The following is a 26,281-nucleotide window of genomic DNA, read 5'->3' as shown; positions in this document are numbered from 1 at the left end:
CCTAGCAAACATTTATGCACCCAACACAGAAGCACCTAAATATGTAAAGCAAGTATTGAGGGACATAAAAGAAGGAATTGACAGAAATAAAGTCATAATTGGGGATTTTAACACCCCACTGACTTCAAAGGACAGATTTTCCAGACAGAAAATCAACAAGACAGTGACCTTAAATAACATACTAAATCAAATAGATTTAATTGATATCTTCAGGGCATTTCACCCCTAAGCAGTAGAATATACATCCTTTTCAAGTGCACATAGAACGTTTTCCAGGATAGACCACATGTTAGGACACAGAACAAGTCTCAATAAATTTAAGAAGATTGGAATCATATCAAGCACTTTCTCTGACCACAACGCTATAAAACTAGAAATCAACCACAAGAAGAACAGTGAAAAATATGTGACATGGAAGCTAAATAACATGTTATTAAACAATGAATAGTCAACAAAGAGATCAAGGAATAAATCAAAAGATACCTTGAAAGAAATGAAAATGAGAACACAACAATTGAAAGTCTGTGGGATACTGGGAAAGCAATCCTAAGAGGGAAATTCTTAACGTTACAGGCCTATCTGAAAAAAACAAAAAAAGGGTCAAATAAAGACTCTAACTTTGTATTTAAAAGAACTTGAAAAAAGAATAACAGAGAAAGCCCTGGGTACAAGGAAATAAATAATAAAGGTCAGAGCAGAAATACATGAAATAGAGTCTAAGAAAATGATACAAAAATCAATGAATCCAAGAGCTCATTCTTTGGAAAGATAAACAAGATTGACAGACCCAATAGGCATTTCCTCTCTCCATTGCATTAATCTCTTAAGAGCACTTGATATACTCATCCACTTTCTCATTCTAGAAATTGTTTGCCTACATGGTTTTTATGACTTAATATTCATGTTTTCCCCCTCCCTCTTTGGCCAATGATTCTTAGTCTGCTTCTCTGACTCATCAGTATCCTCTCATCCTCTTAATGATGGGTGTACCAGACTGTCTGTCACTTTTCTTCTTTATTTATACTCAGTCCCTGGGTGATCTCATCTACTCCCATGATGTTATTTAATGTCTGTAGGCTAACAAATCAAATATATGCCTGTGACCCCTTTCTTTCTTTTGAGTTCCATACTTCAACCCAACCAACTACTTGGCATCCTCTCTTGGATATCTAATCACCATATCCAAAAAGGACCCTAATATATTTTTTAAAAACCCGTCTTGATTCAGTTTTCTTTGATAAATGTATACTAGCCTATTCTTTTCTATTTCAGTAAATAACCTCATTTTCTTTTCTAATGCTCCTGAACCTAGGAGTCATCCTTGAGTCCACCTTCCTTTTCTTTTTAGCATTAGCTATATTTATATCACCACGTGGCCTGTTGATATGTCCAGTTGGTTTTACTGTTAAAATGCACAAGGACTCAGTGTTATTCCCTATAGCTCCATTGTCACCCATCTCATTGTAACCACTATCATCTCTCACCCAGACCATTGCAACAGAGCAATCTGTGTCCCTACTGAAGTTCTCACCCCAACAATTCATTTAGACAGCAGCCAGGGTAACTTTTTAAAATGTCAGTCTACTTAAAGTTATTTTAGTACCTTGATAAAATGATTTAAAGTCCTTCCACTGTACTTAGGTCTCTGCTGATTCCTGCTGATCATTTTATACCAGCTTTCTTTTGTTCACCATCTTTAGCTTTGCCAATCTCCTTGAGAAAAACTAAGCTCTTTCCTGCCATGGGCCTTTTGAATTTGTTCTTGCTTTCTGACATACTTTTCCAAAAAGAATTTTCTATGGCTTACTGCTTCTCGTGAAGCCAGTGTCAAGTCATAGCTCACTGCCTTGGCAATGCCAGCTGTGACTAGCCTAAGTGCTAGTGCACGAATTGGAAGTGCTCCAAGTAATTTTTATAAAATATATATTATATATCACACAATAGTACTTAATTGAGTTTTGTCCTCATTTCTTTATTTCTGTACTTGTGTTTTCCCTTACTACAATACAAGAATCTTAATGGCAAGGACCTTGGCTGCCTTATAATTATGTGCTAAGATGTTTTGTGTGTATTTATAAAAATATATTCATTACCAAAACTACAATTTTAATAGATACTAATATCAACAGAATTTTATGACCAAGAAAAGGAAGGATTAGGCTTTCTAAATAATTATGGTGAGAACCTTCCTATAGTCATGCTGTTTCTGCCTTCCTTGGTTAAATATCCCCCTGTCATGTTAAAAATTTCATTTTGTCTCTGGGACCTCCCACCTTGGGCCACAAGACCTCAAAACATTCTTCCCTCTACTTTATAAAACATTGTGTCCTTGAGCAGCTCACCCTCTCTGAGCCCTGATTTCCTTATTTGTAAAAAAAGGGGTGGAGTTGATTTATCTTACTATTCTTTTTCGAATTTTAAAGCTCAACAAATATTGATGACAACTCATGTTTCTTTATCCTCTTTTATTAAGATTGTCAAGTCATTAATATTAATTTAAACAACTTAATTTCCCTAATACTAAAATACATTAATCATGCAAAGAGCTTAGAGATTTTTCACATTGTACAAGGAACATTCTTTAGGTTAGCATGTGGTTTCTTTATCAACTAATAAAGTATAGTTCAATTCCCATAGGTTAATATTTTGCTCCACAATAAAATAAGGCTGCCTGACTTAGAATGATCAGTTATACAACACTTTAGCAAGCGTTTAATGAATGTCTCCTATGTGCCAGGGTCTGTGTTAGGTGCTTGGGTCTTTGTTAAATTCAAGAGATGATCAATACATAAACCCTGTATTCATGGAGCTCGAGATTTAGTGGAAGAAATAGACAAACCCACAGACAAGTCCAAACAAAGCAGATTGGTATAAGAGCTCAATTCAACAATAGCAGCAAGAACAAAAATAGTTGTGGGGACATGGATAAGGATGACTATAGTGATACAACTGCTACATGTTCTAGGGAATTAATTCTCCTGCTTTCGAAAACAAACAGGGAATATTTTTAAAGTTGGTCACAGTCCAACAATATGACATGAAACCAAGAAAGAGACAGATCCTCCTCTGCCATCTGTCTGATTCCTAGAGTAGGCTTGAAGACATTTCTCTGGTTTCTGAGCTCACCTCCTTCCAAAACCCTGGGATTTCTGCCTTTCTGAGCAAGCTTCAGCCTTGCAATCACCAGCAGGCAAGCAATCTGCTGTTCATCCTTGAAGCTCCAGAGACCAGCCTTCTGCCTGGATTATTTCTGGTCTGCCAACTCGGCAGGTACTTGGCTTGTGGGCATGTGGGTCAGGGCAGCCTTCTTAGCTGGATAGCCCAGGGGATGCTTGGGGAGCAGAACGGAGGGGGAGCCTCAGTGGCAAATACAGCCAAGAAGTCACTCCAAAACATGTAATTAATCTGTAGCTGAAGAGTGAGCAGGCTTGCCAGCCCAGGAATGTTTTGCTTCAGGTTTATACCTCATCAGGATTCCCATGCACTAGAGAGACAAGCTACAGAAGAACGAGTGAGGTGTCGTCAACACTGTAGAGCACTGAGAGAACAAGTGAGTAAAGAACAAAAGCATTGTGTGTCCTTTAAAAAGTCCCTTCATACTCTACTATCTTTACAAGAACTAGTTTATATATACTAGCATTTCTTCTGTGAAGCCTCTCTCTAAATTCTTTGTGGAGCAGAATATAGGAAAGTTCAAGAACATGTTTCATATCCCGTCATGTTACTTATCCTTTCTGTGCTCCAGTCAATTTATTCATAAGATGGGGATGATAATGACAGTTAACTGGTAAGATGGCCATAGTGTTAAAGGAGTCAACCCATATGATGCACTTGGCACTTGGTGCACAGAAAGCACCAAATGTCAGTTGTGCTTTTAGCCTTTTAGTAGTTTTAACTATTGCCTGTTTCTGAAAGTTTGTTTTGTTTCTGACCTCACACTTCTGTGCTTTTCTTGTTTTGTTTCCTATGAATTAAATGTTTTATTACCAAATTTCACAGGTCAAAATCCTACCCTTTATTCACAAAGCCACGATCATCATAAGAGTGTTCCAAACAATAGGATGTAACAACAGAATATCCATTGCATATCCACTCAGTGTCAGGCACAGTGATAGGTGCTGCAGATGCAGGGCTTGAACTAGACTGCTCTTGTGGTCCTTACTTCCTTGCGCTCTTTTCTTTGCTCCTACATATTCTAGCCCATTAAACCATTATTACTGCAGAAGTTACATTTTCTTACTTACACATGCAGACTGAGAGGCATTGGGTAGGGAGGAATAGTAATGACTGCTGTTATCCCCATGGCCTGATATAGCACACAGCACATAGAGGACATTGACTGTTTGTTGAATTAGCAGATGAATGATCACAAGCGTGTAGACGTGTGCTTGCTTTTGTTCACCTGGGCCCTTCTTGAGTGATTAGGTGTCGAGGAAATGGAAGGCTTTCCAAAGTCCGCTTTCTATTGCTTTGACATTTATCCACAGGGCACCATCTAGCACTAATGTTCATCTTCTTTCCTTAGGAAGCAATAGGCATAAAAGCACTCGATTCCATTGTGGAAATCTCAGCTCTGCTTGATGGGTGTTGTAATGTTAGGTTAGTTAAAAGTTTCAAATTTTCCTATCTTTAGCATGCCCCAAGTCCAATCTTCTTAGAGAAAAAGAATAAACGAAACTCCAACCTATTCTTTCTGTTTTAGCTATTACTCCTCAACCCTCTCTCCTTGCCAGAAATGTTTTTTGTTTTGTTTTTTCTTTCAGACATAAGGAGAGTGTCAAATTCCTTGTCAGGCCTTAATCTGAATAGTGGAGAAAAAGAATTTTAATGATGAATTGGACTTACCTATTTGTCAGTTACCTATTAATCATAATTAAAAGCATGATTAAGCTGTCACTGAGAAATCTGCTAAAGCCCTTAATTGTGCTAATGTATTCTACTGTCATTTAAAAAAAATATTATCCGGAGTATGGTAAAGTCCAGAAAGGACCTTGGAGCTTTAGCTCAATTCAATATTTTTACAAATAAAAGTACAAAAAGTTAAGGAGTCTGAAGCTGTGAACAAAAGATCTCATAGAAAGGACCATACAAAAACAACTTCTGAGTAGCTAGAAGCATAATGCTTACATGTTGAAAGATAATTAAAGACCACAGAAAATATTTGTAATGTTTTTGACAAAAATGAACAATTAAGTAAAAATATGACAAGCCTATACAGTTCAGAAATAAAAAGACAAATAAACCTAATATGAAATAGCAGAGAATGTAAACAGACATTTTATAAAAAATATATATTATATAATATATACAGGAACTAGAGAAATTCTAATGAATATTTTTTTACTTTTCAGAGTAGCAAAGATTAAAAAGGTTCATTACACCTAGGACAGGATGACAGACACACTTCCACTCTGTGAGAATGCAGCGGGCACAGTCACTTTTGGAAGACAATTTGGAAATATCTAACAATTTTAAATGTAATAAACTGTGATAAACACCTTTCAATTCCAGTGCTGAGAATTTGATCTTTAGCTATATTCACAAAAAAATTGTATATTTATATATATTGTTTAGCAAAAGAGAGAGAAACAACTAAAATGCCTGTTAATAAGTGATTAAGTGATTTCTAAATTATGACATCTCTACACAAGGAAATTCTTATTTAAGAACCTCTATTGGTTCATTTAAAGATAGCAATTATAAACACATTGAATGTCAATAACATCTTAATATTATAATTAGTGCTACCTTGCGGAGCCCCTAAAGATCCCTTAAAGTGTCAGTTTGTTCCAAAATATGGAAGGACAAAATTTGAAAAGTGAATTTTATTTGACCTCATTTGTAATAGCTAACTTAAAAATAATTACAAAATTTGTTAAAAACCGTAGCAAATTGTTCTCAATTTTGATGGTATTTTTTCCTTGGTTTAGTGCTTATTGCCTTTGCCTACAATATAAAGGATTATTTTTCACTTTTGAAATACCAGAGAATCTGTGTTTAACCAGAATAATTCTCTGTACTTTTTGCTAACTTTATTATATTCTTTACTATTTAAGAAAGAAAAGAAAAAGATTCAACAGTTTCTTCACTATCTATTTTATAATTCTATTTGTTAGGGTTCTCATGGTGCTTTGCCTGATACCAGGTAACAACAGCACTGTGTTTACCAGTCATTTCAGTTACTTAAAATGTTACGTAGGTCATGGCCTTACCTCTGTTTTGTTGGTTTGTGTTTTAGAGAAGCTTTAGGTTTACAACAAAATTGAGAGGATGGTACAGAGATTTCCCAGGTAACCCGCTGCCCCCCCGCCCAGAGTGGTGCATTATTACAACTGATGGACCTACATGGCACGTCATTATCACCCAAAGTCCACAGTTTACGTTAGGGTTCACTCTGAGTGTGGTACATCATCTAGGGCTTGGACAAATATATACTGACATATATCCACCATTATAGTATCATACAGAGTATTTTAACTGCCTTAAAAATCCTCTGTGTTCTCCCTATTCTCCCTCATCTCCCCCATCCCTGCCCTTGGCAAACACTGGTCACTGCACAGTCTCCATAGTTTTGCCTTTTCCCGGATGTCAGACATTTGGGGATCATACAGTATATAAACTTTTCAGATTTGCTTCTTTTACTTAGTATATACATTTAAGTTTCCTCCATGCCTTTTCATGGCTTGATAGGTCATTTCTTTTTATTGCTGAATAATATTCCATTTCTAAATGTACCGTCATTTACTTATCCATTCACATACTGGAGGACATTTTGCTCACCTCCAAGCTTTGGCAATCATAAAGTGGCTCTAAACATTTATGTCCAGGTTTTTTAGTGGCCATACATTTTTAGGTCCTTTGAGTAAATACCAAGGAACATGATTTCCAGACCATATGAGTATGTTTATTTGAAGAACAAGTATGAAAGACACAGGGATGAGGACTGTGGGGGGGGGGGGTGGGAGGGAGGTGAGGACATGGGGCGGGGGGGGCTGGGATGGGAGAAATTGACAAAAAACTGTACTTGAAAAATAACTAAATAATTTTTTTAAAAAAGAAAAAAATTAAATACAAAATTTTAGAAAAGAGGGAAAACAATGGAGAAGAGCATATTATTTTATGTATCATCTGCAAGGTCATTGGTTGACTTGTAAATGAACTGTCAGAATTATAGATGAATAAATCTGCTTCACATGGCAAAAAAAAAAAAAGAGTATGTTTAGTTTTGTAAGAAGGTGCCATACTGTCCTCAAAGCTGGCTGTAATATTTTATATTCCCATTGGTAATGAATGAGATTCCTGTTGCTCCACATCCTCCGCCATATTTGGTGTCATCAGTGTTCCGAATTTTGAGCATTTTAATAGGTGTGTAGTGGAATCTTATTTTAATTCAGTTTATGAAGGAATATAATGATGTATGATGTGGAGTATATTTTCATATGCTCATTTTTGCCATAATGTATTTTTTTGTTGAGGTATCTGTTAAGGATTTTGACCTATTTTAAAAATCTGGTTTATTTTCTTATTGTTGGGTTTTTAGAGTTCTTTGTACATTTTGGATAACAATTCTTTATCAGATGTGTGTTTTGCAAATATTTTGTCCCAGCTGGTGCTTTGTCTTCTCATTATCTTGACATACAGTGGAATTCTAAAACAGGTTTTACATGGAAAAAGTAGATCTGCATGTATTGATGTGGAAATATATCTAAGATAGATGATTAAGTAGGAAAAAAGTACAGAATCATGTGCAAATACAATTCTCTACTGTACACAAGATAAATATTATGCTTTTTTTCCTGGGGACAAGAAGAGAATAGTGAACTGGGACTTATTTTATTAATTTGATCCTTTCCATACTTCCCCAATTTTTTAAACTTATTTTATTTTTTAAGATTTTATTTATTTATTTTTTTAGAGGAGAAGGGAGGAAGAGAAGGAGGGAAACATCAATGTGTTGTTGCTTCTTGAGTGCCCCCTACTGGGGACCTGGCCCACAACTCAGGCGTATGCCCTGATTGGGAATCAAACCAGTGACCCTTTGGTTCCCAGGTTGGTGTTCAATCCACTGAGCCACACAAGCCACAGCTGTTTTGTTAGATGATAGAATAGGTTTTAGGCAATTTTCCCAATTTTCTGCTTTATATATTTTTCTAAATTAAAAAAAACTATATTTTATTCATTTATTTATTTATTTTTGGAGGCTTAAATACCAAGTTTTATTTATTTTCAATAGTGAAAGCAACACAACAAAGAATTAATCCACTAATTTTTAAATCTGTCATAGCCTCAGCACAAAACTATCCTTAATAAATAAAAACACATTCCTAGTAACCAAGTAAGACTATTCTTGAAACTCTCTCGGGTATTGTCTGTACTTTACATAAAAGTGGGTGGCAGGAAAATAAACACGTGTTAGATATTGACTGACAAGTACTAGAAGAAAAGAAAAGCCAAGGAGCAGGGTCCCCAAATATTAAGTTAGAAAAGGGAACACGGGTTTTCAAAGAAGTTTAGAAATCAGAGCTCACTGGGGGATGCAAGGGTTTGAGATAGTCCATGTTCAAGGCATTGCAATGAAATCGTCCCATATTTCTAGATTCCTGATTTGGAATCCAGCACAATCTAGGTGAGCTTCTGCCAAAGGATAGGAGGCTCTTCACTCACATTGCCTGGAAACACTTGTTTCTTAATTTTCCTCCTTTGACTTGGTCACTAGCTCCTATCACCAATATAACAGAGGTTCATCTCCCCACCCCCCAAAAAACTTACTACTATGTAGACCAGCGGTTTTCAACCACTGTGCTGCAAGACTTTTTAAAACATGCAATACCTGACTGTTTAGATAGGGGTACTGACCTCTTTTGCCTTAAATTGTCAAATAAAAAAATGACAAAAGCCAACACAACAAAGCAGTCTGGTATGAATGAATCAAAAATATACCTGTATTTTCTGTCACATCAGCAAAAAATATATTTTTTGGTGGGTGTGCCACAGATTTTGTAATTACTTTATGTGTGCTATGAGGTGAAAAAGGTTGAAAATCACTGATGTAGATCAAGTTATCTCTGATTTATCTTTTCCTTAATAAGAACACTGATACTGCTAGGGACAGTTCTGAACATACCCAATACCTTTAATCTTTATTCCTATACACACCTCTGCTTGGCTACAAAAATCTAGGACTCACAGATCATTGGTCCAAAGACAGGTGTCCAATAAAAGAATCTCTAAGCCTCAATGGTCACAATTTTTCTCCCCATCTCATCTGCCACACCTTTTTATCTGCCACATCTTTTTTTCTTTCTCATTATCTTCTCGATTATGTCATTTGAAAAGCAGTTATCTGAGCTGCATTCTGAGCACCAGATTTTTTGATCAATGAATCTCAAGTATCTTCATCATCTTTTTGCAAATCTAAGTCATCCTGTTGAGACCACATGGGATCCCATCAGCCCTCTGACCAGGCTCTGAAAAGGAAGTAGTTGCCTTCCTCACTACTATTTTTTTAAAGGTTTTATTTATTTATTTTTAGAGAGATGGTAAGGGAGGGAGAGAAACATCAATGTGATTTATGTTTCAGATAGGTAGCCTCTCACACACCACAGACTGGGGACCTAGCCTGCAACCCAGGTGTGTGCCCTGACTAGGAATTGAACCAGTAACCTTTTCAGTTTACAGGCTGGTGTTCAGTCCACTGACAACACCAGCCAGGGCTCACTACTAATTTCAGAAAAGGCCTGTGTAACTGCTGGCAGACCCAACTTTTCCATTAACTGTGGGATGATCTTAATGGCAGCTCCTACTGCTGGTGGACAAACTTTTTCATCTTCTTCCTCACCAGGCTGCATCTGTGAGTCTTCCTTAGGTGTGAGTGGATCATCATCACACATTATTGCATGTATTTCAAAATCAGGCTTCTCCTGCACCACAACCTCCTCAAACTCCCTGATGACTTCAACAAACATCTTTCACACTGCTTCTTCATTCTCCTTGATCTCTACTTTTACAAATTCTTCTCCAGGCAAGTCTGGAGTTGTCTTATTCCATAGTTCCCCACTATCAGCAGCCTCTGGTCTTCCTCTACATTCTGCTGGAGTTTCAGGGGGGACAGCACAGTGGATACTTATGTTCCTAGCCCTGCAGTGCTTGAAGTAGCAGTCCTTCTGAGACTGCCAGCAGTGCTGATGGAGCTGGGCAGGCTGAAGTCACCCCAGGACTATTAAGATAAATTGAGCCAAGAATTCTGGGAGGGCAGAAATTTTTTATTCTCCAAGCTGTCGAGAGTGGCATCTAAAAGCCACCTGCATAATGGCTTTATTTCTGTTAGACATGACTCCAGATATTGAATTAAATTAAATCATTTTTTAATAAATATATATTTGGTGGGCTAGCAAAAGCTCAACTTTTTTTCTCTTATCTGGTATATAAGTACGAAATTTTGTGGTCTGGAAGGGGTCAACAAATTGTTTTCTGTAAGGTGATAAAAACTAAATATTTTTCACTTTGTGGGCTGTTTGATCTTGGTCACAACTATTCAATTCTGCCTTTGTAGCATAAAAGTGGCATAGACAACATGTTCATAAGTAATTGTGCCTGTGTGCCAATAAAATCTTATTTACAAAGAAGGTAGAAGATAAATTTGACCTATAAACTATAGTTTGAGATTCCTTGCCTAAGACATTAATGTGTCTAGGAAATATAGAATTCTTTCAATTCATGAGAAAAATGCCCAAAACTCACAAGGATAATACAATATAAACAATGACTTAGTAAAAAAACTTCAATCTATTTTTTCTGGTAAGATGTTTATTCAACCCTCCTTTATATATGGGTATAAGTGGTTATAGTATTTAATTGCTATGAAAATTTTAGTGTCTATACACTTTCTTAAAAAATATTTTCTGGCCCTGGCTGATGTGGCTCAGTTGGTTGGGAGTCATCCTGCAAAGCAAAAGGATGCTGGTTCAATTCCTAGCCAGAGCACATGAATGGGTTATGGGTTGGGTTCCCAGTTGGGGCATGTTTGAGAAGCAACTGATCGATGTTTCTCTCTCATATTGATGTTTCTCTTCCTCTTTTTCTCTCTCCCTTCCTCTCTCTGTAAAAAAAAAATCTAAAAATAAATAAATAAATAAATAACTGTGTTCTGAGTAAAACTTGACTTGTAATATTAATTAATTTCTATAATATTAGAGTTGCCATTGAAGGCAATAACAATCTTTCTAATAATCTTCCAGGCTACTGGTCACTTTCTTATTTAATATCATGTCCATGTTCCTGGGAGCATCACTGAGGTGGGAATGGTGATGAGTAAAACACTTAGTTTTCAGTTTTAGTTTCCCTATCTTTACAACAGGAAAAATAGAACCTGTTATATTTACTAGAGAATGACAGTATTATCTTAATGGTTGGTATAAATCTGTGCCCTTTGTTCATTAGCTGTTGTGAGAAAATTACTTTAGAAGGGACAGAAAAAGAACCCTACATTTGTCTGTCATGATTTGATGTTTATTTTCTTCTCTCCTCTTGAATACCAGATACAGACAGCTGACCATCCTCCATATACTTTCTCTTCTGCTATTATAAGAGTTAATAAGGGAGAGGGGAGCTCCAGGAGAATTAAATTGCTTTAAACAGGATGGTTGGGCCATAGTGCATCCCGCCTGGAGACCTGCTCATATAATTCTCAGGCCAATTGTTGAGATCAAAGACTGTATCTACTTATATGTGAGGGTCTGAGGTTGGAAAAGAAGAAATAACAATGTAATGCCAGAAAGAGAAAATATGTATATGAGGTACAGCAGATTAGTGCCCTGTTCGAATGGCATTAGATAGCCTTGCACCAGCTGTATGTGCCCACCTTCCTGACTCTAAACACTGTAGCCAATGGCTATTCAATGTGGAGATCCAAAAAATCAGTTCCTTTGTCTTAAGGCAAGACAAACTGAGGTGTACTTTACACTGTACCAAGATGTGGCTGAGACTGGGAGTTTGACTGAAATTGTGAAGACACTTATTTGGCTTCTTCCTTTTTTCTTACCTGCTTTACTTATTCTTTCTCTAGTTCCTCTGTAATAAAATACTTCAGTAAAACCTTAACATTCAATTCCTTAGTTTAAATTCTGTTTCTTGGAGAACCTGATCTGAGACAATAGGCCATGATAGCTCCTTAGCAAAGGGAATAGCTAAAGTTACACTCATTTTATACCAATATGCACATAATTTATAAAGAACTGTCCACCAACCTGTCAACAAATGCATGGTGAAGAAGGAAAATGGGATCGTTGGCAGATCCTTGTACCTGAGACATTGTTCCATTCATATACATGTGCAAGGCATTGTGCATAGTGCTTCGGGAGGCATCTGCTATCCCAGTAAGTGGATTAGCAAATCCTGTTAGTAAAAAGAATATTGTAAAAAAATTAGTTTACTTTAGTGATTGAAAATCTAAGCGATCGTTTCATTTGGTTTACAATAACAAGTGCAAGCCTAATTCAAAGTCATTGAATGAATACTAAAATTCATTCTGTACTGAGATTTTTTACATTCTGAATAGCCAGTGAGTATTTAATAAATCTTTCTGGAATTGAATGGTATTAATCTGGGTACTGTGAACTGATTAATCAGATAATTTAGGTAGAGCCAATTTGTACCCCCTTCTGTTGCTCCCACCTATTATTCCTCCTTTAGATACTAAAAAGTAGTTAGACCTTTTTTATAATTATCAGCATAGTTATTCTCACTTCAGTCTGTAACACTTAGAACAGATCTTTCTAGCCTGATATGTGTTCTTTTGCTGTCTGGTTCTGGTGGTTACCTTTTAATTCTGGTTTCTGGTTCCAGACAAAGTATAATATGCCTGACCTTCCACATCGCTGTGCATTATCAACAGTCTGGGGTTTGGAGCAGGGGGTGGGGGAACACGCATCAGGTGAGAGTGTGTTTGATTTTTCAAAACAATCATTTCAGAGTTTATCAGAACTCCATTTATTTGTTCCATTCACTGCATCAGGAATAATTGTGGGAATAATAGTTATTATAAGAGCTATTATTTTCTGAATGTTAATTGGACTAAATGCTTTTTTTGTGATATATGTCCTCCAATCTATAGCAACTCTGTCCATTAGAAATTATTATTCCCATTGTAAATAAGAGAAGTTCTGAGTTTCCCAAGGCTACAGAAATAGTGATAGAGTTGGGATTTTCACTAATTTTAATTAAGCTTCAAGATCTGAGCTCTTGACATTTTGTGTTCTCTCTCACTTCCTGGGAAGAGGTAGAATAAGACATCATTTAAGTCCATTTGGTCAAAACAAAATATAAGTAGAACTCAAGACAAAATGAGACAAAGATGTTGGAGTAATGGAGTTAAATTCTAAGATGGAACCAAGTTAGGGAACTATGACCAAGGCCATATTATTGAATTTCAGCGATTAGAAATATCAAGCAAGCAGAAACTGGTAAGATGGTAATGACAGTGATGACAATGATGATGATGTAGAATAGACACCATTAAGGCACTACAGTTTGGGCAGGGGAGGTCTAGCTTTATTTTATGCAAGTAGGATTTTGTAATCCACCCCTTCATTTCTAAAGGTGCAGTTCTTAACTTTTGTATTTGATGCTTTGTGGTTCAGAGTAGTTCTGACTCCTCAGCTGGGAATTTATTCCCTTCTTTTAGCTTTTTGAATTCATTCTAAGAGACCATACCAAGCCCTGGTACCTCTGGAAGCTTTGTCCAAGAGCAATCACTTACCTCCCATCTGAACTCTTTTATCTATGTCAGCTTTTGTAATTGACAATCACTCTGTGCAGGAATTTTTCTGAGTTTGACATGACTAATTTCATACAACCTTGAGAATGATGCTACAAAATAAGTATCTTCATCATCTCTATTATATAGACTTGGGAAAAGGGGGCTTAGAGAGGTCAAGTTACTTGTCTAAGATTAAAAAACAAGTAAGAGGAGTTAAGGTTAGAACACCACCCTGTTTTATTGTGGAGACTACGCTCTTAACCTCATGCTTTACTGACTTTCCCATGTAGCAATGAGTCCCCTATCATGCAGGGCAAAGTTCTGTAGAGCAATGGACTTCAAGCTTTATTCCTGAGTAGCATCAAATGAAAAATTGTAAACTACATTTTATGTATGCTCACACATATTTTTAAGTAGGTTCCAAAATGTTTTAATCATAATTAGAAATAGTTTCCGAAGACACAGTTTTAGGGATGTTACAAATAGCATAAATTTAAAAACTAAAAATTTAACATCACATTTAGAAAATGGATCTTATTTACCATCATTTATGTAAAAATACCTAAACATACTTTATTATACTCTAAAATTTTATGGGTTTTTCTTTTTTCATTTAATCTCTTTCTTTTATTCTACTTTCCTACAGAATTATGCATAAATATTTTATAAGTGATACTTGAAATGTTTTTTCAAAAGCTGTTAAGAAAAGCCTGTCTTGCTTTTCTTTAACAACAGTAGGTATAAAAATTTAAACTTGTAAAAACTTTCATGTGACCATTAACCTAATCTCCTGGATTAAGTTATCATTAAATAATTTAGTTATAATTTATTTTTTAAATGTTTGTATTTTTCAATTACCATTGACATACATTATATTAATTTCAGGTGTACAAAATAGTAATTAGACATTTATATAATTTAACCCAATTAATCTTGTACCCATCTGAAACTATACAAAGTTATTATAATTTTACTGGTTATATTTCCTATGATGTACTTTACCTCCCCATACCTGTTTTTATAACTGGCAATTTGTACACCTAAAATAATTATTAGACCCTGGCTGGATAGCTCATTTGGTTAGAGCATCATTCCTAAAAGCCAAGGTTGCAGGTTCAATCCCCGGTCAAGGTATATACAAGACTCAACAACTGAATGCATAAATAAATGGAACAACAAATCAATGGCTCTGTTTCTCTCAAATCAACAAATAAAATAATTATTAAATATGAAAAGTAAAGTTTTATTTAAAATTTATTTCTTAATTATATTGGTGAATGATTCTTAATTTAAAATTCAGAGATTAATGAATGAATATTATTCATTGCTAGAAAGAATAAAGCTCCACCTAAATTCTATTCTAAATTTTTAAAAATAAATTGAGTCCTAAGAAAATTTTGTCCTCATAAATAGGTTAGAATGAAAATATTTTCATATTAATTTCACTTAATGATTTGAAGTCATTTTTAGTTATATATGCCAAAAATGATGTACTGATCCAGGATCTGACTAATCTTATTCATCAACTGACAATTTAATCAAGATTCTTTAATGAAAGCAATCTTATAAATTTATTTACAAATCACTTGACTTGCAATACTTTTGCTACCTAGTTATTAAAGTCATTCCTTTCTGCAACACTGCCACAATATTTTGAATTCTCTACTTGTACATTTTTACCCTTTCTGGGAAAGTGCTGTGTTGAGAATGGGTTCAGGATAGGGGAAAGGTATGCCTTTCTTCTGAAAATTCAGAGAAGGGAGACCATGGTAAAGGAGCACCTTCAAGGGGTCTTCTCATTCCGATTCACTGCAGGAAAGTATACTTGTAAGGAGGACATGGAAATAAATTTCCTTAAAGCTCTCCATGCCCTGTACTCTTTAGCAAATCTTAGCGAACCTGCAGTAGTGTGTCTACCCAAATTTGAAGATACTACCATAGAGGAAGGACTTTTAGAGCTAATTAGACCATGGCTTAAATGCTACATTACTTACAGAAAGTATGACCTTTGTCAAGTTGGTTATCTTCTTTGAGCCTTGATTTCTTTATTGGTAGGAGAAAAAATAGTTAATGCCCATCTCTACAATCTTCATGAGGATTAATTTTGATAGCACGTATGAAGCACCTAATATAGAATCTGGTATAAAATGGATGCTTCCTCAGTAGAAACTATCATTTTTATAAATTCATTGAATTTGCTAAATGGGTGCTTATCATGAGAGCTACTAATCAAGACTAGCAGAAAAGCCTATTTTATCAAAATTCTCCACTGTCAGAACCCATTCCAGCACCAGACACCTTTTCCCTTCCTGAACTCCACTGCTCTACAGAAACCTGCTTGCTTCTTGCCTTCATTTAACATTAGGTGCTCCTGGGTGATCCTAGGATTGCCATTCTAATTCTAGAAGTAGGATTGACATTCTAGTAATTGCCTAGCTAGTAATTGAGGGGATCAAGGAATTGAATATAGCTCTGATTGATTTCAAAACCTATGCTTTTTTTCCTGTAGACTAGGTGTAGATTGTGTCTGTACTGACTTGCCGACACACAGTAGGAACCTCTTTTTCCTATGGACTATGAAATGAATGTATTGACTTGCTATTTTCATCCATTAACTGTGACATGCAGAACATGGTATCACCTCATTCTTGTCCAAGAAATCTCCTTGGGTGGAAAGTCTAATAATCCAGCAGGGACCTTGTTAGCAGTCACAGATGCCAAAATGGCTCAAAGTTCTTTGTGAAGGATAGTAACAGTTGCCCAAATTACTCTGTGTTATGCCTTTAAATCTTCATGCTACATTCCAACCAGAAATTAATATATACAGTTTCAGGCTGGTGATAATAATAAGAAACTGCAGCTTGTCAATCCACCTCTTTCTCCTTCATTTCCCAGTAGTACTCTGAGAGTGTTTGTCTGTTTAATATAGATGCCTACCTATCTCTGATCCCTGGAGATCATTATAATTGTATAGAGTGGGGCTCAGGCACTTGGAGTTTTAAAAACACCTCAGGTGACGGTTAAGTGTAACAAGGCTTGGATTCACCAGTTTAGGCTAAGTTGCTCTCCCTCCTTTCAAACTGAACTCACACTTTAAAAACTTTATTGAATATATTATTTATCTGAATATATTATTTCCTTCACTTGAATTTTTCTCCTATATTGTGGCAGTCTAAAAATGCTTCTACCTTAAAAAATCTCACATCACTCACTTCTGTGTTTACATTGATAACTGTTCCAATGTGGACCCTTAAAAAGGTTTAAAAAATTGAGCAACTACTGAGTGGCAGGCACTGGGCAGACATTTTCACACATAATCTTATTTAATTCAGTATGCTCTTTTGTACTAAGATGGGCTATAGGTATACCTTATGTTGCCTTTTGGATTTTGAAATGTGGAAAAGTGTGTTGTTAAATCTTCACAACACAGTACATTTAATTTATTTGATTTAGTTTTATTTTAAGTGAATCTCTAACCAATATTAATATCTCACAGTTTCACAAATTTAATTGGAGAAAAAAAGTAAAAAGAAGATTGAAAAATATATGTTAGTGCATATGAAGACTGAGGAGAAGTGACTATTAGACCCATTGGCGCTATACCCTCTAATTTACTCTTCTAACGTGCAACCTAATTCAGAAACTATGACATGCATAGCTTCACAAGTTAACACACAATAATTTTAAGAGGTTCTATTTGATGGCTGAGTACTTTTAAAAGGCTTGTATTTTAAACTAATTGCAGTAGAAGTGTAATATTACAGATCAGGAAGGATTCTGGATCTAAGCAAGTCCTTAGGTATAATAGGAACATTAACTTTTAATACAATTCAAGTTTTCTCAGAGTGCTAGTCCTACCGCCATAACTAATTAGCATTTGTATTTATTAGAAAATACTTTTGATTTGACTCAGGGAATTCTCTCATTTATGAAGCAGAGCAATGAAGTAAATGTAGTTAGTGGTGGGTGATTGTTTCTTGCCATCTAATTACATGTTAAATGGTAGTTAAGATCACAGATGCTCCATAAATTCTGTGGTCATCAAACGCATGAACTAGCAACACAACATGTAAACTTGTTAGAAATGCAAACACTCTAGCCCTACTAGAGACCTATTGAAGCAGAATGTCAGTGGGATTCACCACTTGCTTTAACAAGTCTTCCAGGAAATTCTGATATGCACGGAGTTTGAGAACGACTCCTCTACCTTCATTTTTTGCATAAAGTTGAATCAGTCATAATGAGTCACAGTCCTCTTCATGAACTCAATACAGGAGATCCACAGAACTATTTCATGTGTTTTCACTTTAAGTTGTCTATTATTTTAAACATCAGATTAATTTCTCCTCTTGGTAACCTCAATGTTTGTGCATGTGTTTTGTGTGTGCATGCATGTCTAATCTTTTGCTTTATGTAATTATATCATCTAGTGATTTTTTTCAACATTTCATAGATCTGATTTCCAATTTCTAAACACATCTATAGAATTACCTTAAACATCAAGAATACTGGTTCATTTATTCATTTAAAATTTGTCCGAAACTTGCTTTAAGGAACAATTTTATGCTGACTTTCTATAGTCTAAGACTAGATTTGTGTGTTTGGAAAGACTTGGGAACAGTGAACCACACAACAGTATAATTTATTTCGCTAAGTCGTGCAGAATGAAATATGCAAAGATCTTTATAAAGTATGACTTAAGCCGTATTCTCTTCCTGCTCTTATGACTGAATTGATAATACTTGGTATTTTTTGGTATATTTCACCGTGCATGCTAAAACATTAATAATATTTTAATACTAACTATCTGTTTGAAGTAAAGGTAGCGTAGCTAACCATCCTAGTCTCTTTGCCTCCAGGGTTCTGGCTTTAGCACTGAAAGTCCTAAGTCCTAGGTGAGCCACCTTCATAAGCACGCAACTGTTACCCAGGACTGTTCATGCTTGGCTTAATGCTCTCTGCTGTTGCTATATTGAAATTCTTAATAATTTTCAAACATGGTGTCCAGTGTTTTAATTTTGCACTGGGTCCTACAAATTACATAGCTTGTCCTGGTCCTCGGAAAGACCATATTAGTCCTAGGCAAACAGATGGTCAGTTGCCTGGCAAAGGTTCTATGTAATCTTCATTGCCTTGATTTGATAGGCCCTTTTTATGATATACAAGTCAATTAAATCATTTTAATGTGTCCTACTATCTCACTTATATCTTTGCTTTTTAATTAGAAAAATAATTTGATGATATTTTAATATGCAAGTCTCAGATTTCATATCTATAATTTTCCATAATGAATATTATAACATTATTTGCACTACATGTTATAGTTTGCAAAACACTTTCAGGCACATTTTCTCATTGATATTCCCAGTAGTGTACTAGCAAAAGATTAATAACTAAATCTCAGAGAAGAAGTGGGGGAGTATGGAGAATATTTTGATTCATAGCACCTGTCAATTTTCGAGGTGTAAATATTTCATGATTGTTAATTTCAAAGTATCAACTTAATGTCATGGGGTAAAGAGTTTGGAAAAAGATGCTATCAGTTCTCACAGCAGATGTGTCAACTCCAGCTCACCAATGGATGTTCCTTACCTAAAGGAGACAAAGTATGAACCTGCCTGTACTTCAGATGAAGACACTATTGAGCTTGAGAAATCCTGATGATATATTAAAGGTCACATGTCTTCTGAATGGCTAATTCCAAAGCTGTCTCTTCAGCCTTCTTATTTTGAATCCTATGGTCTTCTCCTTATACTATACTATTTTGTTTTTATCTTTTATATCTATAAATTTGTATATAGGGATTATTGCTATGGGTGTATAACAGGAGCAAACATACATCATGAATAAAAAGTTAACATAAAGTAAAGTTAATTGCAGGAAGACATAATAAAGATTGTACTTTTGTTAAATTAAGGGTAATTATTTTTAAGATATTTTGATTAAAATCACTTGAAAGTATCTTTGAATTTTTTACAGTTGTGTTTGCACTTATCAACCTTCAATTTCAAATAGTGTTTCCTTATGCTTACATATCCCAAAGCCTCATCTTCATAGTTTAATTATAAATGAAATACAATTCATATATTTTCCATTCCTCTTTGTTACTATTATTTATCATTTGGCAACAAGTTACTACCATTACTGTACTTTCAACTCTTGGATGGTTGGCATTAGGCTGTTTCTTTATGTTCTTATATAAATTAATCCTCATAGTAACTCTATAAAGAAGACAACAGCATTCTTTTCTAGTTCTTTTTCCTAGTTCTAACAGCACCTTTGTTTCTCTTTCTCTTTCTTTTAATTTTTTCATTAAAATGCTGAAAAAACCGAGGCACCTGATCCAGACCAGTTCTCCACTGACACACTTGGTAGGGCAGAGAAAGCCCTTTGCAGTGGTTTCTGTGCTCCCTCTTCCTCTGGATGAGGGCTTAGAAGCTTCCTATCGTAGGACTTAGGGTGGCCCACAATCATCTGGATCAGTCAGACTCTTGTCACGAAGTGCAGGAAAGGCTGAAATTCCTTGATAGTGCCACCAGTGTAGAGTATAAGGCCAGATGTTCACTTCCTTAAGACAGATGTCTGTTTCTGTTTTGAATTCCCTGATAGAGTTTCAAAAATTCATTGGGGATATAATTGCAGTTTAGAGATTGTGTTTAAAAAGTACTTCTAAGTAGAACGTACTATCATTTTGTTACACTTTGGGTATCAGTTCAATTTAGGACTAATGCTTTTCTGAAACAATTTTTGTCCAGTGGAGTTCTCAAATGCTAGTCTACTCTGTAGTTTAGAATTTGTTTCTCTAGAGAGCGAGAAAACTAGCACATTGACATGCAAGACTGACTTTATTATTCAATGACATTTTTCTATTACAGAGACTGTTCTAAGTAATTTACAAATGTTAACTAAAGTAATCTTTTCTAAAAACACATGAGGTAGGTATTGTTCTTATCTTTACTTTGTAAATGAAGGATTTCAAGTGAAAACAGGTTAAACTTATGAAAATTCATCTGGCTAGTAAGAGATAGTATCAGGATTTTAACCCAAGGAGTCTGACTCTTAGCCATTGCTCTCTGCTTCCTCTAAAATGATGTCCCTCTATTTGAAAGACTTGGGGAGATGACCTCCCCTATTGATGATCCAGTTTTGCTGCCTGTTACTCGCATGACATTGTTAAGATTTTTTAAATTCTCTGAATCTCAGTTTCCTTATCGGTGAGATGAATGTAATAACAAATGTTATAAGGCTTTTGAGAGGAGTAACCAAAATAATAAGTGTGAAAAGTTTTAGGAGCAGAAAATATTGACACCCATGGTTATTATTAATTACAAGGACTCTCTGGAATTTGTAAGGCTGTTTTAGTAGGCTATTGGAAAGAACTTGTAACTTCTCCCCCTCTGCTTCTTTGCACTTTCTCTGAACTGCTTCACTTATCCTTGAGGATATCAGATCCTGAGTCAGAGTTTCTCTGACAATAAACACTTGATTAGGCACCTCTATTTAATAACATTTATACTTCCCTCTTTTTAATAATTTATTTCCTTTAGATTATAACTAGGTATTAATGGTTCAGTTTTTAATTAGACTGTAAGTTCCAAAAGAAAAGAATCTGCATCATATTCACAGTTATTCCTAATGTTTTGCAAAGTGCCTGAACACAGTAGATTGCTTTATAAGTGTTTGTTGGATAAATAAATACAGAATAGTTATTTCCCTCTAAAACATGTAACTCCAGTTGCTAACATAATTTTAAAATCAGTTAAGCTAAAATTTTTTGGAATGTTCCCATTACATTCCAAGATTTGTGTCTAAGACAGGTCATGGCTCTGATTCTGGCTCTTATGTCTTTATGTAATAGGTCATTCTCTCAATAGTCTCCTGATGGAATACTTAATTGTATAAAGAGAAAAGACTAAGCAGCTTGTATGAAAAATATCCAAGGTATTGCTCAGCATGGAGATGATAATGGATGTTAGGAGATAAGAGCTAGGTTATTGTTCATTCAAACAAAACATGTTAATAAAAACAATGAGTCACCCACAAGTTATGAAATATACTTTGGGAGATGCCATTGGAAAGAAGAATATACAATGACTAATAGAAACAGAATGTCATGGCCTTTTTCTACTTAGTGAATTATTGGTAAGTGGAAAAATATTGTAGGAGGGAGGGAGAATAAGGCAATGAGATATGAGAGAAAAATAAATTATCTTTGTCAGCCAAGAATTTAGGCTAGAATGTAAATAAGGTAGCTCAGCCCCAAACTAAAACCCCAAGCAATGACTGGCCTCTAGAGAGGAAAAGCTGAAGAAGCTCAAATAGAGAGACCCAACAGGTAGATCCATTTGATGTGTTCATGAAACTTCTTTCCTCAAACTCCTGGATGTGCAACCAACTTCCTATTGAGGTGTGGCCTTGTGAATGTACTGCATCCAGTGGCATGTGGGCAGAAGGTACATGGGCCGCTGGCAGGGTTGGCCCATCTATTCCTTCTGTAGGACTCTCTAAACACCCTGCTCCCTTGTCTCCCAACAGATGCAGGTCCATCAGAGAGCTGGGGGACAGTAGAGTCACTGAGTGCCCACGTGAAAGGCCAGCCACCAAACATTAACATCTGAACTGGGTCTTGTATGAGCAAGAAATCAATTTTTATTAGGTTTGGCCACTAAAATTTGGTGGTTGGTTTGTTACAGCTCCTATGTCTTAATCTGTTTGGGCTGCTCTAACAAAGTACCCAGTCTATGGAAAAGAGATTGTGTTAGAAATTGATACTTTTTCCACTAATACTATTTTTTGTCTTTTTACTAATAATGAAAATCTAAATGTTTGGACACAAGGCTAGGCTGGAAAACATTTTCCAGTTTTCCTTTAGAGCTGTGCGGCCATATCTGTCGGGACATAGGTATGAAATGGAATTGTTGGTAGACACTTCTCACTTATGTCCTTAAATAGGAATGGGCATGCACTCCACTTTCTACTTTGTGCTCTTCCTGCTACTTAAGATAAGAGATAGTTGGGAATTGAGGATGGTAGCCCTGCACTCTGTCCTGTATTATTTATCTCTGTATTGTTTCATAAGAGCAAAATAAAGTCTGTCTTTTTAAAGCCACATTATTTTGTTTTTCTTTCCTACACTATTTTAAAGTGAGCTTTAATTAGTAGAGGGAGAACTAGACTAATTCACCAATATCCTACAAAACTAATGGCCTGCAGAATCTCAGAACACATAGAACCACAGTTGCAATTGGTGTTTATATAAGTGAAGTTTCTTATCTTGATCAATTGCCACATTTCAAGCATTTCTGCCTATAAACTGAGCCTTTTTATTAATGTATTCTCTCCTACTCATTTAAGCACTAAAGTTATAATTCCAAGTCACAAGCTTTCAGAGCTTTTATTGGCAAGTCCCCTGCTCTGAGGTCACTGTCACAAGGTTCTGAAATTTCTACAGGAGGAAAAAGAAAAATCAATGCAGTTTGAGTTAAAATTATTGATAAAATATAACAACATTCTAATACCTTGTCTTCATTATAATGTAACAAAGGCTCTCCACATTTAACAGACATCTTATTTGATGCTCATGTAAACATTCAGACATGTAGTAGAGAAATATTACCTTGGCTTTATAAATAAAAAGATGTGCTATGTGAAATTGAATGACTTACTCAGTGTCTCATCATGTCTTGAATTCAAGTGATCTCTCTTCAAGGATGCTAGCATGCTTATCACATTTCTAAATTTCATATTCTAGCTCTGGTTCTTATAATCCATGTTGCTATAAGCAGATAAATTTTCCTTTTTGACATATTTTTAAAATCTATACAATGAGGATTATAAATAGAACTTACCACTTAGGATGAAGCTTATAAAAGGTAGGCAAATTGTTTACTGAAGTACCTAACACTTAGTAACCTCTTAATAAAAGTTAGCTATTTGGGTTCTTTTATTTTAGCTTTTAATTTTTATGGGGATAGATTTATAGCAAGTTTTTAAAGCAAAACCCTAGGGAATACAACTTACATTATATTTTATGACACTTTTATTCTCTGGAGTACAATACAAAAAAAAAATGGTGTCCTTAGAGTTGTAAAATGCATTAACCTTAATGAATTTTAAGAACTGGATGGATTTTATCTTGAGAAACGTGGCATTGCACCATATACTTAGCATTGGAGATAAGCTTCTATCTCACATTATTTTCCCTTGAATCTAACTAAAGCTCTACTACAAATTTTTACTGAAGTCTCCATCTAAATATATGAACAATCACTTTGACCTGGTAAAACATAACTATAAGAAAGAAGAGAATAGTTATTCATACTTTCTGGCACAAAATCAATTGGGTCTAATAAGATGGACACTAGAGTTGATCCTTGGTATTTTTAGAAGCAACATTTTAATTTTAGAGCAAATTTTCCCAAGTACATTTCTGGAAATCTGTAAATATTTTTTTTTAATTTTTAAGGTATATCTTATTGATTATGATATTACAGTTGTTCAGTTTTTTTCTCCCCTTTATACCCCTTCTGCCCTGCACCCTCCCTGCCTTAGTTCATGTCCATGGGGTTGTACATATATATAAGTTCTTTGGCTTCTCTATTTTCTATACTATTCTTAATCTACCCCTGTCTATTTTATGCCTACCATTTATGCTTCTTACTCCCTGTACTTTTCCCCCATTTTCCCTCTTCCCCCCTCCCCACTGAAAACCCTCCATGGGATCTCCATTTCTGTGATTCTGTTCCTATTCCAGTTGTTTGCTTGTGTTTTCTTTTTTAGAGTCAATTTTTGATAGTTATGAGTTTGTTGTCATTTTATTATTCATAGTTTTAATCTTCTTTTTCTTAGAAAAGCCTCTTTAACATTTCATATAATTAGGGCTTATTGACAATGAGCTCCTTTAACTTGACTTTATCTGAGATGCAGTTTATCTGCCCTTCCATTCTAAATGATAGATTTGCTAGTTATTCTTGGATGTAGGTCCTTGCCTTTCATGAATTTTAATATTTCTTTCTAGCCCCTTCTTGCCTGTAAGGCTTTTTTTTTTTTTAGAAATCAGCTGATAGCCTTATGGGCACTCCTTTGTATGTAACTGTCTCCTTTACTCTTGCTGCTTTTAAAATTCTCTCCTTGTCTTTAATCTTGGGTAACTTAATTATAACGTGCCTTGGCATGTTTCTACTTGGGTCTAGTTTCTTTGGGACTCTCTGGTCATCCTGGACTTTCTGGAAGTCTATTTCCCTTACCAGATTGGGGAAGTTTTCCTTCATTATTAGTTTAAATAAGTTTTCACTTTCCTGCTCTTCCTATTGGCAGCCCTATTGTGCAGATGTTGGAGTGCTTAAACTTTTCCCAGAGGTTCTGAAGCTTCACCTCATTTTTTGGTATTCTTGTTTCTTCATTCTGTTCTGGTTGGATGTTTGTTTCTTCCTTTTGTTCCAAATAGTTGATTTGAATCCTGGTTTTCTTCCCTTCACTGTTGGTTCTTTGTACATTTTCCTTTATTTCACTTTGTGTAACCTTCATTTCTTCCTTCATGTTGCGACTGAGCCTAATCAATTCTGTGAGCACTGATTACCAGTATTTTGAACTCTGCATCAGATAGGTTGTCTATCTCCTTGTGGCTTAGCCCTTTCCCTGGAGTTTTGATCTGTTCTTTCATTTGGGCCATATTTCTTTGTCACAGCACAGCTGCTAAGTTGTTAGGGGGTGGGGCTTTAGGTATTCGCCAGGGTGGGGCAACCCTTGTTGCTGCTTTGTGGCACTATCTGTGGGGGAGGGGTCAGAGAGGGAACAGTACTGCTTACTTGCTCAGTTCTAGCCTCACTTTCCAATGAGCTGAGAGTTTCTCCCACCTTCACAACCCCCATAGTATTTACAGCTAGAGGTTTTGAGTCTTTGGTTTCTGGGTGGGCCAGCCTCTCCTCACCCACACAGTCTGGCACCTTGCCTTGGGTCCTCTCCATTTGGCTGCCTATCTCTGCTCGTCCTACTGGTCTGGATGACTGTTTCTTTAATTCCTTGGCTGTTGGAATTCCATGCAGCTTGATTTTCCAGGACTTCTGGTTGTTTATGGTTTTTTAAATTGGTTGTTATCTTTCTTTTGGTTGTGTGAGGGAGTGAAACATTTCTACCTATGCCTCCATCTTGGCCTGACTAAACCCAAAGATTTTTAGAGTGTTTGGGAAAATAAAGATATAAGGTGATGGTGCTGGGTGGGTTTTATTGTCAAATTAGTTGGAAATATTTAAGTTTTAACAAATCAAAACAACTCTATATTGTAGAACTTCTCAGATCCCTTATTCTAAGATGTATTTTGAAGCTCTAAAAAGGTATGTGCCATCTATTACTGCTGTTTTTTCATTAATGTATGAGATTTTCCTGCTCCTTATTTCAATTTTATACCTGTATGAGGCTGGATTTTCTTCAAATTTTTGAACCAAATACAATAGTACAATATATTGAATATAGAAGCAGGCATTGAATCCAGGTATCTTCTTTTATTTTTTTCAAAAATATGAAGCA

General features: G+C 35.6%; 1 protein-coding gene across 1 annotated transcript in view; it reads right to left on the bottom strand.

Moving 5' to 3' along the window:
- The window catches only part of TYR (tyrosinase), an 83,251-nt gene that overhangs the window by 36,373 nt on the left and 20,597 nt on the right, over positions 1-26,281 (bottom strand). The window contains exon 3 of the mRNA XM_037137607.2: positions 12,246-12,393. Within this exon, the coding sequence (XP_036993502.2) occupies positions 12,246-12,393 (148 nt within the window). The remainder of the gene's footprint in view (positions 1-12,245; positions 12,394-26,281) is intronic.

This window comes from Artibeus jamaicensis, unplaced genomic scaffold, assembly GCF_021234435.1.
Source record: "Artibeus jamaicensis isolate MK-2021 breed Jamaican fruit bat unplaced genomic scaffold, CSHL_Jam_final contig_64, whole genome shotgun sequence".
In the NCBI taxonomy this organism is placed as follows: domain Eukaryota; kingdom Metazoa; phylum Chordata; class Mammalia; order Chiroptera; family Phyllostomidae; genus Artibeus; species Artibeus jamaicensis.
The sequence above is the reverse complement of the archived record's forward strand: the minus strand, read 5'-3'. Positions and strand labels throughout refer to the sequence as shown.